The sequence below is a fragment of the Trachurus japonicus genome, chromosome 2 (genome assembly GCF_045865225.1).
Source record: "Trachurus japonicus isolate A0001 chromosome 2, Traja_1.0".
Classification (NCBI taxonomy): Eukaryota; Metazoa; Chordata; class Actinopteri; order Carangiformes; family Carangidae; genus Trachurus; species Trachurus japonicus.
Window position 1 is genome coordinate 13,819,936 of NC_140908.1, and position 16,224 is coordinate 13,836,159.

The 16,224-nt window shown below is 37.3% G+C and overlaps 1 protein-coding gene across 1 annotated transcript in view; it reads right to left on the minus strand.

Annotated features, from left to right (window-relative positions):
• fam171b (family with sequence similarity 171 member B) overlaps positions 1-11,052 on the minus strand; it is a 15,370-nt gene extending 4,318 nt beyond the window's left edge. Inside the window, exons 1-4 of the mRNA XM_085793869.1 lie at positions 10,803-11,052; positions 4,395-4,487; positions 2,296-2,454; positions 1,468-1,644 (exon numbers count right to left, since the gene is read on the minus strand). Of these exons, the coding sequence (XP_085649995.1) occupies positions 1,468-1,644; positions 2,296-2,454; positions 4,395-4,487; positions 10,803-11,052 (679 nt within the window). The remainder of the gene's footprint in view (positions 1-1,467; positions 1,645-2,295; positions 2,455-4,394; positions 4,488-10,802) is intronic.
• Positions 11,053-16,224: the final 5,172 nt, after the last annotated feature.

Sequence of the window (16,224 nt, forward strand, 5' to 3'; positions counted from 1 at the left end):
TTCTTTGTTTTGATGCTAATGCAGCATTACACTGCAAAAACTCAAGTATCTTAGCAAGAATATTTGTCTTATTTCTAGTCAAAACAAATCTCATTCTACTTAAAATAAGACACATCATATTAAAAGTAGCTTGTTTTTAGACACTTTTTACTTCTTTCAAGCAGATTTTCACTTGGAACAAGTAGAAAAAATCTGATAGTGGAGCAAGTTTTTCTTCCTTATTACCAGTGATGGGCAAATTACTTTGAAAAAGTAACTAATTACAATTACAAATTACTTCTTAAAAAAGTAATTGAGTTACTAACTCAATTACTCTATTATAAAAGTAACTAATTACTAGGAAAAGTAATTTTTGCGTTACTAAAACAAAGTAATATGTCAAAGAATTCGGCTTTTTAGAAGCATGTTTCACACGCCAGTTTCATAGAGTAGAACAGCATAGAGAGATAATTAACCTTAAACAAATATCCTTTGCCATGGGGGGGGGGTGTGAACTTCAATAATTCAATTTATTGCTCAAGTTCTTCCCCTTTCTCTCAACGATGGTGAAGTAGTGTTTATATTTCCACTTGCTAAACGCCGACTTTCCCACTTTATCCTCCTCTTCTGTACTCGCCATTTCTTCTCTGTCTATCACTTTGGTTTTACCGGTCGAAAGTTGTGTGTGTGCGCCGCACAGAAGCTACGTCGGTTTGTGTGTAAAATAAACTCCTACAAGGATTCGTCAATGATGTCACGCAGCTATACATCGTCAAGTCAGTTACTTCCTTGTTCCATATCCGCAAAACATGACCTGTCTTATCCTTGGTATTTATCGAAACCGTGTTGTACTAGTGTGCTCTCTACTCTGCAGCCCGCTTATGAAGTGAGGAGGAGGAAAGGAAGAAAAGAAAAAACAATCGCCTAGAACTCGTGCTGGCTGCAGGCTTTTTTTTTTTTTTTACCACGATCGCGCTGGGGCCCCGATTTTAGTAACGGCAACACAAGTCATGTTAGTAACGGAAACGGCGTTAGTAACGCTGGATAAAGTAATTAATTAGATTACAAATTACAGAGGAATGTAACGGCGTTACGTAATTGCGTTTATTCTAATGGCGTTAGTCTCAACACTGCTTATTACAAGCACAAAAAACTTACTTTCACTGGCAGATTTTTCTATCTATTGTGAATTTAAGTGAAAATGATCTAAAAACAAGTTCATTTTTAGGCAATGAATCTTATTTTAAGTGGAAAGAGATTAGTTTTGACTAGAAATGAGACATTTGGACAAGAAATAAGACAAATATTCTTGGAAAGATGTTGAGTTTTTACAGTGTACTATGAGTCATACAAAGATTAGACTACTGGGGTTTTTTATGGGCCCCACTGGGCGCTGGGCCCCTAGAGTTATCATCACCTTTCTCCCCTATACAACGGCCCTGCCCTTGGGTATCAATAAAGTAACCTATACCTGAACGTGAACCTTACCTGTCTTTAGGTTGAAGGCCCAGGCCGGCACGGTGTCCGAAGCCCGCAGGTGGCTGCTGCTGCTGCGTCCTAGCGGCAGGCTGATCTGAATGGGACCGCGAACCTGGAGCTCCTCGTCGCCCGAATACAGCAGGACGCTGACGGCCGCCACCGCCTTCAGCTCGATGCTTCTGAACCCTGGAGAAGAGGTAACGCATTGTCTCTTCTAATTACCACTCAAAAACCCTTAAACTTTAAAGGGATAGTTCACCCAAAATTCAAATTTCACTCATTATCTACTCACCCTCATGTCGACTAAGAGTCCTCCGTTCCTTCTCTGAGTTACAAATAGCAGTATTTGTCCATATAATGGTTGTCAATGGATACCAACTTTCTTCGTCCAAAAAGACACACCAAAAAACATCCAAATACCTCCATGCTGCTCGTCTGTAATGTCCCTCTTGTATTGAAGCCCCGACATGAGAAATTGTTCCGCCGGACACAGGAAGAGCAGTGAACCGAGACACTGGGAGCTTCCACTACAAACAATCTTAAAACATAGACTTATTTAATTTTTTTGGGAACAATTTCTCATGTCGGGGCTTCAATACAAGAGGGACATTACACACGGGCAGTATGGAGGTATTTGGATGTTTTTTGGTGTGTCTTTTTGGACGAAGAAAGTTGGTATCCATTGACAACCATTATATGGACAAATACTGCTGCTGAAAATTCTCACAGCTCTTAGTCGACATGAGGGTGAGTAGATAATGAGTGAAATTAGAATTTTTTCTGTGAACTATCCCTTTAAGAATAAATGCAACGAGGCCTTATATTATTAACACTTACCTGATTTGTTGCTGATGATGCCTGGAGTGCAGTTGGTGCAGTCTTTTGCTAAGTAGTGCTGCGGTACAGTCAGATACGCTGTCACCGAGGAGATGTTGCTGTTATCAGAGATTGTGAGGAGGCTCTTGGGGAATTTAACTTTCGGTTGGGATGAACTGTCTGTGAAAACAACACGGCATAAGATTAGTAAGACAATAGAACGAATCTCCTTGTTTACAACTACTTCCGGGTAGAAAACCAGCATGCAGGGTCTTGAAAAGTATTAAAAGGTGATAAATCAATCTTAGGAAATCTTAGGAAAATTAAGACCCTTAAACCAGCACTAAGTAACTTTTCAACCTTCATAAAATATTTTCATAACTTTTGTGATGATACATCGACTTACAACAGGTTGAATGACACCTCTGTCGTGGTCTGAGGGGGTCTGTATCATTATGGTCTGTTTCTCTTTCTCTGGCACTAAGCAGCTTCGAGGAGCATGGTAGGAACCCTGCTCTCACTTTACTTTCACTTTTGCGAGTCACAACAAGGAGGGAGCAGGCAAAACGGCACTTTAGCAATGGATTATGTTTGTGTTTTCACTTTGAAATGATCCACTGGAAACAGAAACTTAGTTTTCATGTCTTCTGTTAATTTTAATGCAGGATATTTACAGGGCTTCACGCTAGTGTTCATGGGAAATGGAGTCTTCCTTCAGGCAAAACACTACCGCTTTGGTCCACAGGCGCCGCCAAACTCAACCAAAACTGAAAGTTCTTTAGTACTGCTTTAAAAAGTATTAAAAAGTCTTTTCACGACTTTATAAAGTCTTAAATAAATATTGAAGGTATTTTTTCTGAATTAGCGGTCCAAGAGTTTGAGTCCTAAAAAACATTGCGGAAGTTAGGTGTGAATGTATTTGTTTTATTAAAAAACAAAGATGAACCGGTTCATGAAAAAGAAAAGAAGATTGCTCCACTCTCAAAAAAACAAAAACAACATTTTTTTTTTTGATAAACTTTGCCTTTGATTTACTTTCCCAGCTTTTTTTGAATTCTGTTGTATCATAGTGGTCTATATAGTCTTTATCACAAACTAGAACTGTTCAGTTAAAAGTGTCACTGATGTAAATGGTTACAGCTTGAAGTGGCGGTGAGGTGTTAAAAAATGTTGAGAAGGTCTTGAAAAAGTCTTAAAAAGGTTTTAAAATTAACTTCAAGATTCCTGTATATACCCTGAGCATGAGAACAATAGTGACGGACGAGAGTTTCACTATATATATCTCATTTTTCATGTCACTATATCACCGTTTAGACTAATCTGATGTTTGTGAAGTTTATAAAACCAATGATTGGACAAACGGTCCATGAAAAAATATTTTCTCCAGCGGATATCTGAGTTCCAACATGACTGAGCTAACTGGAGTAGTAGGGTTTTAGCTTAGCTGCTACCGTTAGCTTAGCTACCGTCAGCTGTCCCTGTCAGCTGAGCCACAGATGCTTTCTAGACACTGTGATTCCCCCAAACTGAATAAATACAACACATAGCAACACAAAACACACACACAGAAATAGTAATGTTTCTTCAATCATTTCAGATTTGTCTAAACAGTGATAGGGCGTGAAAAATATGATATATAGCTAAACTCTCGTTCGTTACTATTGATCTCATTCAAATTACGTGCTGGTTTTCTACCCGGAAGTAGAATGTAAACAACAAGGAGATTCGGTCTATAGTAATATAGAAATATCTGATATTAATAAAGAAAATACTTAAATTTAAAGGTCCAGTGTGTAAAATGGGGGGAAATCCACGACATGCAGAGCTCGCTCACACTGCAGTACGAACATGGCGGCGCAAGATGGCGACACTCTCTAAAACAAGACCCTTGCTATATAGAAAAATAATTCTAAGGCTACGAAAACCAAATAAGATTTATTTTATAGCGATTATACACTTATACAAATGTAGTATGATTCTGCCAATAAACCTTGCCAATTATTACACACTGGACCTTTAATTAATCCACGATCTGCGACATAAGAAACAAAACGGAAATGAAATTACTGGTAATGATGGATGCTAATGCTAATTAAGAAACGTAAATAATGTAAACATACCAGGTAACTTCCTGGTGATGAGCACTGAGTCTTCAAACAGCCAGACGTTCCCCTGACTGTGAGGGAGCAGCAGCAGCGTCACAGCAGAGAAAACTGCAGGGGCACAGACAAAGGTTAAAGGTCAAACACAAAACAAAAAAACTGTTGTTTCATCATGTTAATTTGCATTATTCATATCCCCCTGCTTCTTTATTCTTCATTCACCATACGCCTCAGAATAGACAGATGTGAAACTACAACAGATATAGAGTAAGATATTAAATTATATCCTGTTTTATGAATAATCAGAGATGGACAGAGATCAAAATTTACTCCGTTACAGGTAAAAGTAGCTCAGTCGACATGTTACTCAACTAAGAGTAAACAAGTACTTGCTTTTAAAGGTACTTTAAGTAAAAGTAAGAGTTTTTAATGTCAAATGTTGAATGTAGAAATGTGATTGTAAACTATGAGCCTCTGGACAGGCTTCTAGCTTTTCTCTGCAGGGACACGGAGGTGACAGGAAGATTTGCTCAAATTTTGCTGTTTATGTTGGTATTTGGTTTGATTTTTGGTAAATTTCTTATTTTTCACATCAATGAATTACTATAATTTTTTCTAAATTAATTTAAGGAGCTTTAAACTCTTGTTTCTGAGAATTAACTCTTTGAAAGCACCTGCACTGATGCACCACAATACAATACAAAGCCTTCAGAAACACCTATAAAAACAAATAAAATGAATGAAATGAATAAGAGGACAGCAATTGTCATTTTCACGTTTTGTCCAATAGTGTTTTAGAAAAAAAAAAAAAAAGAGCAGACCTGAAAGTAACCAGTACTTTTCAGCCTTCCTAGAAATTAACTCGAGTAAAAGTAAAAAATATTTGTCTTGGAAATGTATTCAAGTAAGAGTAATAAGTACCAAAGAAATCTAAGTAAAGTACAAATCTTAAAGCAGAAGTAAGCGATCCGGTGGTTTTGGCTAATGCTGCGTTCCAGGCAGGCTTTTGAAACCGTAAATTACAGCTTCAAGTCACAACTTACGACTTTGTAGCGCTCCAGGCAACCCACTCGTGTTTCTCCGACCTGTTTTACCTGTGAAAGTCACTATAACGGCCACTCGTAACTTCTGACCCGTGAACTCGTACCAGATCGAACTGGTACCACTTCACAGGTCGGAAAAACACCAGTTACGGGTTGCCTTGAACGCACCATAACGTCTTGTCAGCCGACGGAGTTAGCAGCCCCCGCCCTCGTCACACCTATGGAGTTCTTTACCACCAGATATCAAATCCCAAACAGAATTAAAGATGTTTAGTGCTAAAGCTAAACATCGGCTTAAGCAGCAGCAGAAATGTGAACATTAACTTCTCTCAAGTCACTGTCAACACAGCATTTTACTAATGTTTAATGTATTTAACTTGTGCAATTTCTTAATCTAAATTTTGTAGCTGTGTTTATTTATTCATGATAACTATTCACTGTATTATTCACTGTATATGTATTATTGCACTTATTGTATTCACTATAGTCTACTTGCCAACAATGAGTACCCGGAAATGTTGAGTACCCCAAAGTTTTATGTTAGAAATAGATAGTATGGGTCCCCAGTATTCAGAAACTGCCGGATGCTAACTTATATATATTGGGCAATTAGCATAACATACATAATTAGCCTAAATTAGCATAATTGCCGATATGGGCAATATTTCAACAAAATTGACTTGGCTGATCTGGGCAATATTGGAGTGGTTTTAGGGGTTAACGATGATGCTGAATCCATTTCTGACATTTTCAAAATTCAAAATGGCTGTCTAAACCGATGACCAGATTTTCAAATCCATCAAAATCGTCCCACTGGCGGTTAAAATCTGGTCACTTCCGGTTTAGACAGCCATTTTGAATTTTGAAAATGTCAGAAATGGATTCAGCATCATCAATAACCCCTAAAACCACTCCAATATTGCCCAGATCAGCCAAGCAGTTGTTGAAATATTGCCCATATAGGAAATTATGCTAATTTATGCTAATTATGTCAGTTATGCTAATTGCCCAATATATATAAGTTAGCATCCGGCAGTTTCTGAATACTGGGGACCCATACTATATATTTCTAACATAAAACTTTGGGGTACTCAACATTTCCGGGTTCACAATGGGCTGGCAAGTAGACTACTATCTTTTATCCTTCTTTAGCCTGACCAGGGACAAAGACGGCAAATTAGCTGAAGCTAGAAGTCTTGTATGCATCGCATTTTTCATTCTTTGTGGCAATGTTGTATCTATGTATCGTCCCGACGTCCCTGTTAAATAAACATTAAAATAAATAAATAAAAATCGGTCCTCGTCCCTACGTCACCACATTCAGGCGCATCACTTGGCCGTTCTCTCTCCTCATTGGATAAAAATTGAAGGACACAAGGAAAGTTTTCTCCTCGGTCCAAACACTCTATAGAAGTGATTGCTGTCGGAAGATACAACTATTTAAGACTTATATTAACACAAAAATATCGCTTTAAGTACAGTACTCAAGTAAATTTACTCCGTTACTGTCCACCACTGTGAATAATACAGACTGTATCAAGAGGCTTTCTCAGTCTCTCTGTGTTTAATTTAATTTATTTCAGTTTATTTGATAGGGACGATGCAGGTTAACATAGCGACACTTCCACCCGTTACAAACAAGTCAATGTGACTGATGTTCTGCAGACAGAGATTATAGCTAATGCTAGTTTAGTTTCCAACTCCCGTCCCTAGTTCGGCTTTTAGTAGAAAAAAAGAAGATATAATAAGAAGAAAGACATCAAAATTACATAACAACACTGTAAAATGTACAATACATCTAAAATCATACCAAGTCATGACACATTAAAAATGCATACAGTTCTGTTGTTGTTTCAGCCAGATTTTAACCTTTGTATTAAAAATTCTAATGTCTCGGGTTGGTTTTATTTCGGTCGGTAGTGAATTCCACATCTGGGAAAACCTTTATAGAGACGGCTGATTGAGATTTTACAGTTGCCACTTGCCGTACCTCTGGTGATCCTATCACTATTTTGTCTTCTAAAACGACTACACAGCAGCACATCTGGAGCCAAGTTCTGCAAACATTTAAACAGGGTATCCGCGGGGTCTTGAAAAGTATTAAAAGGTGATAAATCAATTTTGGGAAAATTAAGACCCTTAAAAAGTATTAAAAAGTCTTTTCACGACTTTATAAAGTCTTAAATTTTGAAGGTATTTTTTCTGAATTAGCTGTCCAAGAGTTTGAGTCCTAAAAAACATTGTGAAAGTGTGTGAATTTATTTATTTTATTTAAAAAAACCAAGATGAACCGGTACATAAAAAAGAAAAGAAGATTGTTGTTTTGGTTTTTTGAGAGTGGAGCAATGGTTTTTTGTTTTTTTTTAATTATAAACTTTGCCTTTTATTTATTATCCCAGCCTATTTTGAATTCTGTTGCATCATAGTGGTATATAGTCTTTATCACAAACTAGAACTGTTACGTTAAAAGTGCCACTGATGTAAATGGTTACAGCTTGAAGTGGCGGTGAGGTATTGAAAAAATATTGAGAAGGTCTTGAAAAAGTCTTAAAAAGGTATTAGAATTAACTTCAAGATTCCTGTATAAACCCTGTTAAAAACCAGTTTGACAGACGAAAAATTTTAAGAAATTGTCAAAACTAAGTAAATTATAGCTACTGCTTCAAGATGAGACAGTGACAGTGTTGCAGTGACTTGTTACCACCAGCAGATGGCAATCACACTTCAAGTAAAGCCTGCTGTTTGTTAGGGTTCAGCAGCACAAAAGGGAGGCGCCTTTGACAATGCAGAGCCGAGCAGGTCTCGACAGACAGATAAAAAAAAAAAAAAACATCCCACGTTACACCTGCTCCATCTTTTTTTTCATTTTCATTTTCAGGGTGGTTCAAAACAAGTAAGAGGAAGTAGGAGGAAGTAGCAACACGGACAATAGAGTCAGCACATCCAAACCCCCTCTTTTTTTTTTCTTTTTCTTTTTTTCTTTTTCTTTATTACCCCAACGTGTGGCTAAAGAGCCCCCACCCCCCACTCCCCTCTCTGCCATCTGAGTCCGTGCAGGACAAAGACAGTCTCGCTGAGGCAGGGATACGTTTCACTCGACAGTAACATATAGTAACAATCAATGCAACGCAGCGTTCGGTTACAAGTTGTATGTTGTTGCAGACACTTCATTAATCTTTAATGAACATAAATAATGCATCAGATCAGAGAGTGTGAGTTAATATGGTAAATAAGTGCAGACAAATGGCTTCGGAGCATATTATATACTAGGAAACGTCTGTTATACACATCTTTTAGACTGTGAACCATTGTTACATTTTATTCTCAGCCCATTTATTCATTTATTTTTCCTGTTGGCCACTCTTGTGTGTTATTTTGTCTATATTTCTCAATTACACCTGAGGCCACTGGTTGTATTCTTATTTTAAGAATGACAATGAAGCTTAAAAAATGAAGAGACCACTTGAAAATGATTAATTTCTCTGGTTTTTACTATTTATAGGTGTGTGTTTGAGTCAAATGAAGATTTTTAGTTTATTCTATCAACTACCGACAACATTTCTCCCAAAATTGGAATAAAAATATTGTCATTTAGAGCATTTATTGGCAAAAAAGTGACAACTTAAAAAAATATCAAGTCTTTTCTGACCTTGAATAATAAATAATGCAAGGAAAACATGTTCATATTTATTCTTAAATAACACAACATGGATATTTTAACTCAGGAAGAGTTTATATGGACAGATATGATGTCATGTGAAGCCCTTTGAGACAAACTGTTTGTAAAAACGGGCTATACAAATAAAATTGCCTTGCCTTGCCTTAAATATCATGTTTTCCATCTTGTTTAATGTTTAATTCCAGCAGTGGTTTTTATAATCTTTCTATAAAACCAGATGTGGTTCAGTGTCTCATTAAGTAGAAGGAGTTGTGTTTGTGTTGGTGGCTGCATGTAGAGAAGCTTTTTAAGAAACATTTGTGAAAGTGGACTCTTAATATTTTTCCACGGCTGTATAGAGAGAGAGAGAAGCTCAATCTAGGGGGAAATGAATGACATTTATATGCAGTTTTCAAAATAGTTTCTGACTTTTGCTTGTGTTTAGGGATGTCACAATTACTTGTTTTCACAATTAATCGCGGTATTAAACGCCACAATTAATTAATCGTAAAGATTCTTAAATACCGTCACTTTCCAAAAGAGATTATTTTGTTCACACAGAGGCAGATGTGCACAAAAGTTAAGGTAAATGTAAGAAATACTGGTCCATTTACCGTTTAACGTAACATGGTGGAAATTTAAATGTTAGCGTCTCATTTGTGATAAAAAACAAACAATTAAAATAAACTTAAACATTTGGTATAGGTGACAATTAATGATTTGAATATTTAAAACACTTCCCCTGGTTACATATGAATAGTAGATACTTAAAATATTTAGTGTAAAAATGTGTAATGTAATTATATTTTGACTGTGTTTGATTTTACACATTCATATGTTGTGAAATTATTTAATGCGTAATAATCGTGATAATCATAATAATACCGTGATTATTTCTCTGGCAATAATCGTACAAAGAAAATCTATAATCGTGACATCCCTACTTGTGTTTACTGGTTGTTTTCACTTCACAGTGTTGCCACTAGGGTTGCAAAATTTCGGGAATTTTCAAAGTTGGAAACTTTCCATTGGAATTAACGGGAATATATGGGAATTAACAGGAATTAACAGGAATATATGGGAATAAATGGGAATAAATCAGAAATTTACAAAATTGAAGGTTGGCCCTTAACAGTGAACTTAAATATAGTTGGGGAAAATGTAATTTTACTTTTTGATTTTTGTTGTTCATACAATTACAACTTGATAAAGTTCTACTCACAAATAAATCTGTTGAAATATTTTTTTAATTGTATTATTTTGCATGGATGTCTAGCTGCTTATGACAAAACTAATCCCTGTAACTACATTTATGTTTGGACATGATACAGTTTGTTTAAATTACCCCCAATCTCCAGTTAATTTCCAGTTAATATCCATAAATTCCTGATAATTCCCATAAATTCCCATAATTCTCATGGAAAGTTTCTGGAAATTTACCGGAAATTTACTGGAAATTTTCCGCCCCTTTGCAGCCGTAGGATAGGAAGATAGGAAGATAGGAAGAGTTAATAAATCAGTGTTGGTGGGATAATGTCAGTGGTTTTTATAATCTTTCTATAAGTGTCTCATTAAGTAGAAGGAGTTGTGTTTGTGTTTACATTTATATTCAGTTTTCAAAATAGTTTCTGACTTTTGCTTGTGTTTACTGGTTGTTTTCACTTCACATTGACTGATTGTCGTCCAGTCTAGAGCAGGGTATAAGTGTAAGTGTAAGGGACTCACTTGGTCTCTTGGCGGTGCTCCATGGCAACGGGCTGGGGACGTAGCCGTCCATCTTGCCCAGCAGCGTCAGACTGAGTCCGGGGCTGTAGGCCACCCAGAGCAGCACCTCTCCTCTGGCCCCCGTCCGGTCGGAGCTCCTCAGAGTGTGGTTCACGTAAACGTCCACCGAGGCCCCGGGCACGGGCTGCCGGGTCACCGCGTCCCTCACCAGGACCTTCAGGGCAAACCGGGGCTCTGGGAAAGAAGACATTTGGTAGATCAGGAGGGATATTAGCAATAGCAGGGTTCTTACGGATCCATGGTACGCATTATGATAGACTAAATAAACATAATCTAAAGACATTTTTAAAAATTATTTATTTTTGGAAGTTTTGGGGATGTGTTTCCTGTAGGCAACATTGTACCATTACGGTTCATCATCTACTGTATTAGAAACACCGACCAGTCTCTGTAGACTTTCACCTTCACTGGCCTCATTCTCATCTTCCTCATCATCATCATAATAGCCTGATGTTTACTTTACTGCATCCAAAATCTAATTTATTAAGGATAAAAACCAAAATTATGATGAATGATATGTTTTTGAACATTATATTTACACCTGAACACACACTACCATAGTCTCATAATGTAATATTGATTCCATAATGGTCCACTGTCGCCTCAAGGCAACACTGCAATTTTCTATAATGGTACGTTGTTGCTTTGGGGCAACAGGTGCATTTTAACAAGTTTCCATTATTTAATAAGTAAATAAATTGCATGGAACTATTAAAAATTAAACTTCTAATTAATCTATTAGTGTAAATATATTTTTTTCCAGATGAAAAAGGGCCAGGAAGTTACTGTATGTTTTCAGACCGTTTTAGTGGAGCTAAATGGCAAACCTGTTTCCTTTGAAAAAGTCTGCAAAAAAGGGTTTCAGTGGCTTCTTGAAAGTCATGTGATAAGTTAAAGCATTGTTATTGGTTCTCTAAGGTCTCCTCTCTTTTTTAAAGTATTACAGCATTAAATGGGATGAATTGTGGAGATGTGACAGGACAAAAAGTGGTGGCAACATGGTACCATAGAGGGTTAAAAAGTCTTAAAAGGCATTGAATTCATTCATCTAAAAACAAGGCCTTAAGTGGCATTAAAATGTCTTGTCTTGTTAACACATGGTAAGTGGTATTTTATGGTTGTAATTAGTCTCAAATCTCAAAATAATTGGTAACAATCCGACATAGAGAAGTTAGTGGCGGCCGTCAACGCTAAATTTCTCACCGCCACCAGCTCCCGAGTCAGTGTTTTTTGTTTTTTTTCTGGACTTTTTATGCATTTATTTTGAAAGGACAGCTGGAAAGAGACACAATCCAATGTTCATGTAGCAGTCACTTTACCTTGGATCACATAGGAAAGTGGGTCAAATTGTCCCTATAACCCTATGTAATTGATGTGGTGTTTTTTTTCTTCTTTTTTCTGCATTTGTGTTTATTATGAAGTCGCTCTTAAATTTCATTTCAAGTGGCTTTAAAAAAGTCTTAAAAAGTCTTAAATTTAACTTGGCTTAAGCTGTAGGAACCCTGGATTATGTACATGTCTGAGACACGTGTCGTCTACATCCTCTCTCTCAGCAGTCCTCGGTAACCTTTCTCTCAGCATGAAAAAGTGATGAGGCAAGCAGCCGAGGCGCTGGGAGAATGAAAAATACATCAAAACCAAGTGGCAGCAGAGAGGGAAGAACTTCACATCTCCCCTTCCAACGCTAATGATCCCTTTAATATGATTTAAAGTAGTTAATATGCAGCAGCAGGTCCTTTATTTTTAAAATCTAAAATATTCCTCAACTAGTTTCTGCCTTTTCCTGCCTATTTTCTTGTTTCATATTTGTTTTCTTATTGTCAGGGTTCCTACACATTTTAAATTTCCAAATTCCATACTTTTTCCAGACCCTAATTTCCGGATTTCCACTACAAAAAACTCAAACTCTTACTAAGAATATTTGTCTTATTATTATACAAAATGTCATTTCTAGTCAAAACAAATCTCATTCTACTTAAAATAAGACTCATCACATGAAAAGCAGCTTGTTTTTAGACACTTTTTACTTCTTTCAAGCAGATTTTTCGCTTGAAATAAGTAGAAAAATCAGATAGTGGATCAAGTTTTTTCTTTCTATTACGAGCACAAAAATCTTGCTTTCACTGGCAGATTTTTCTACTTATTTCAAGTGAAAATTAGTTTGAAACAAGTGAAAATGATCTAAAAACAAGTTAATTTTTAGGTGACGAGTCTTATTTTAAGTGGAAAGAGATTAGTTTTGACTAGAAATGAGACATTTTGACAAGAAATAAGGCAAATCAAATATTCTTGGAAAGATTTTGAGTTTTTGCAGTGTCTCAGTAAAAAAAAAAATTTAAATAATTTGTGACATTTGAGTAAATAGATGTGTTTCACATTAATAAAGCATGCAATTAATCATTTGTTTTCATTATTCTGAATTTGTATGCCATTATGAAACCAAATCATTTCCAGGATATTGTAGCTAGGTACAATAGCGCATCGGCTACAAAGTAATAATGTGAATAAGACCAAACCCAGATAAGTATTAAGATAAATATATTTCCATACATTAGTTTCCGTTTTCCATACTTTTCAAGACCTGGAAATGTATGAAATCAAATTCCATATTATTCCATACTTTCCATACTTGCGTAGGAACCCTGTATTGTGCATTCGAGTAAGCATTTTCTTTGTAAAGATTATTACTGTGTCAAATGACCATACATGCTCATACTAAGCCCAATGTAAACACAGCAGCGAGGCCGTCAGTGCACAGGATTACCCCGGTCCCCCATTAGAGCATCACCTGCTCAGGCCAAACAGATACAAAGCTCTAATCCCTCAAACCTCCATAGTATACTACAGTATCCTATTAGTCTGTTGGCCAGACTGGCTGCAGATTATATCCAAATAGCTTATTAATATAAATACGAGACAAATATCTGAACAGTGTGGGAATAAAACAGAGGATTTCTTGATTTATCAACTTTTTAAACTTCATTTTTCCCTGTTAAAAGGGTTTTCTATGGAGTCTTTCCTCAGTGGATGTGAGGATGTTGTTATGATGCCATGTGAAGCCCTTTGAGTGTAAAACTGTTGTGTAAAAACGGGCTATACAAATAAAATTGCCTTGTCTTGCCTTAAATATCATGTTTCCCATCTTATTATGGGCCTAAAGACTGCAATCTTGCATACAAAGCAGATTCAGGCTGTTTAAAATGGGTCATATATTATTATTAAAGGTAAACACAGCAGGTTAAGATATGATCTAAAAAAGAAATTGCATAGCCTATACAGTATATAGCCTCATTTTATTGCAGCTATGAAGCCACATTGTGACAAAAACAAACATTAGCTTGATTCAATCATGAGTCACACAGTTTTCCTATTTTCCACAGCCCTAACAATAACAATAAGAGAGAACAGATGCCGTTGTATAGGGGGAAAAGGTAAAATGATAATTCTAGGGGCCCAGCGACCAGTATGGGGCCCCAAAAAAACCCAGTAGTCTAATCTATGACTGAATTATTCTGCATCAGACCAAAGAATCACATGATGGCTGTAACACTGAGAACACCATGTGTCTGATAAACACCCAACCCAATACAAGTTTTATCAGATACATTTGCCTTGATTCATTAATTAAACATATATTATTAAAGGTAAACACAGCAGGTTAAGATACAGTATGAAATTGCATAGCTTATACAGTATATAGCCTCATTTTATTGCAGCTATGAAGCCACAGTGTGACAAAAACAAACATTAGCTTGATTCAATCATGAGTCACAGTTTTCCTATTTTCCATAGCCCTAACAATAACAATAAGAGAGAACAGATGCCGTTGTATAGGGGGAAAAGGTAAAATGATAATTCTAGGGGCCCAGCGACCAGTATTACCAAGTTTTATCAGATAAATTTGCCTTGATTCATTAAACATATATTATTAAAGGTAAACACAGCAGGTTAAGATATGATCTAAAGAAATTGCATAGCCTATACAGTATATAGCCTAATTTTATTGCAGCTATGAAGCCACATTGGGTTCAGTGTGACAAAAACAAACATTAGCTAGATAGACAACACTGCCTGATTCAATCATGAGTCACACAGTTTTCCTATTTTCCATAGCCCTAACAATAACAATAAGAGAGAACAGATGCCGTTGTATAGGGGGAAAAGGTAAAATGATAACTCTAGGGGCCCAGCGACCAGTATGGGGCCCCAAAAAAACCCAGTAGATGACTGAATTATTCTGCATTAGACCGAATAGGGTCATCAAAGAATCACATGATGGCTGTAATACACACTGAGAAAACCATGTGTCCAACCCAAACAAGTTTTATCAGATAAATTTGCCTTGATTCATTAATTAAACATATATTATTAAAGGTAAACACAGCAGGTTAAGATATAATCTAAAGAAATTGCATAGCCTATACAGCCTATATATATAGCCTATAGCCTCATTTTATTGCAGCTATGAAGCCACATTGGGTTCAGTGTGACAAAAACAAACATTAGGCTAGATAGACAATCACAGTGTTGCAGCTCATTCCTATTTTCCATAGCCCTATTAACAATAACAATAAGAGAGAACAGACGCTTTCTGGTTGGTAATCACCTGCTGTCGGGGCCGGGGGAGCTGGGGGGGGGTTCTCCGAGGGTCCGACCGCGGCGATGCCTCCATTGTCCCCGGGTGAGGAGGAAGTGGAGGATGGGGGCAGGCCGCCGCCCTGCGCCGCCGCTCTCACCGGCCCATCCAGGCAGCAGAGGAGCAGCAGCGACGGCAGAAGGAGCAGCAGCGGCGGCGGCGGCGGGTGGCGGCGAGCGGCGGGCGGCATGGCGACAGGGGGAGCAGGGGGAGCATAACGGAGCTCTGGGGGGGGAGAACCGGGGAGAACCAGATCACCAAGGCCTCATCCTCATCCCGAGCACGGCTTCTTCTACCTAGTCTTACTGCGGGGAGGAGAGGAGAGGGGGCAAAAAAAAGAAAAGAAAACACCACGTAGAGAAAGGATGGATGCGCTGGTGCTGAGGCTGGGCGTGTGTGGCCCAAGATCGTCTTTTTAACAAAGCGATGCGTCACTCTGTGAGAAATTGCAGCACCCACCCACTGGCCCTCAATGTAGCCTAGGCTAAATAAACTATTATTAGGCAGGGCCGTTGCTAGGAATTCTGGAGCCCCTGAAAGAATACTAAAGTGGGCCCCTACCCCCTGACTTTTCCACTTTTTTCTTAGACCACGTATGTAAATGTAAATGTACTTTATTCATACAGCCCTTTACAACAATCCTTTCGGTGTACCAAAGTGCTTTACATAGTGTAATAATAAAAAAGAAAGAAGCAGAAATAAAAACAGTTTAAAAACAATAAAAAC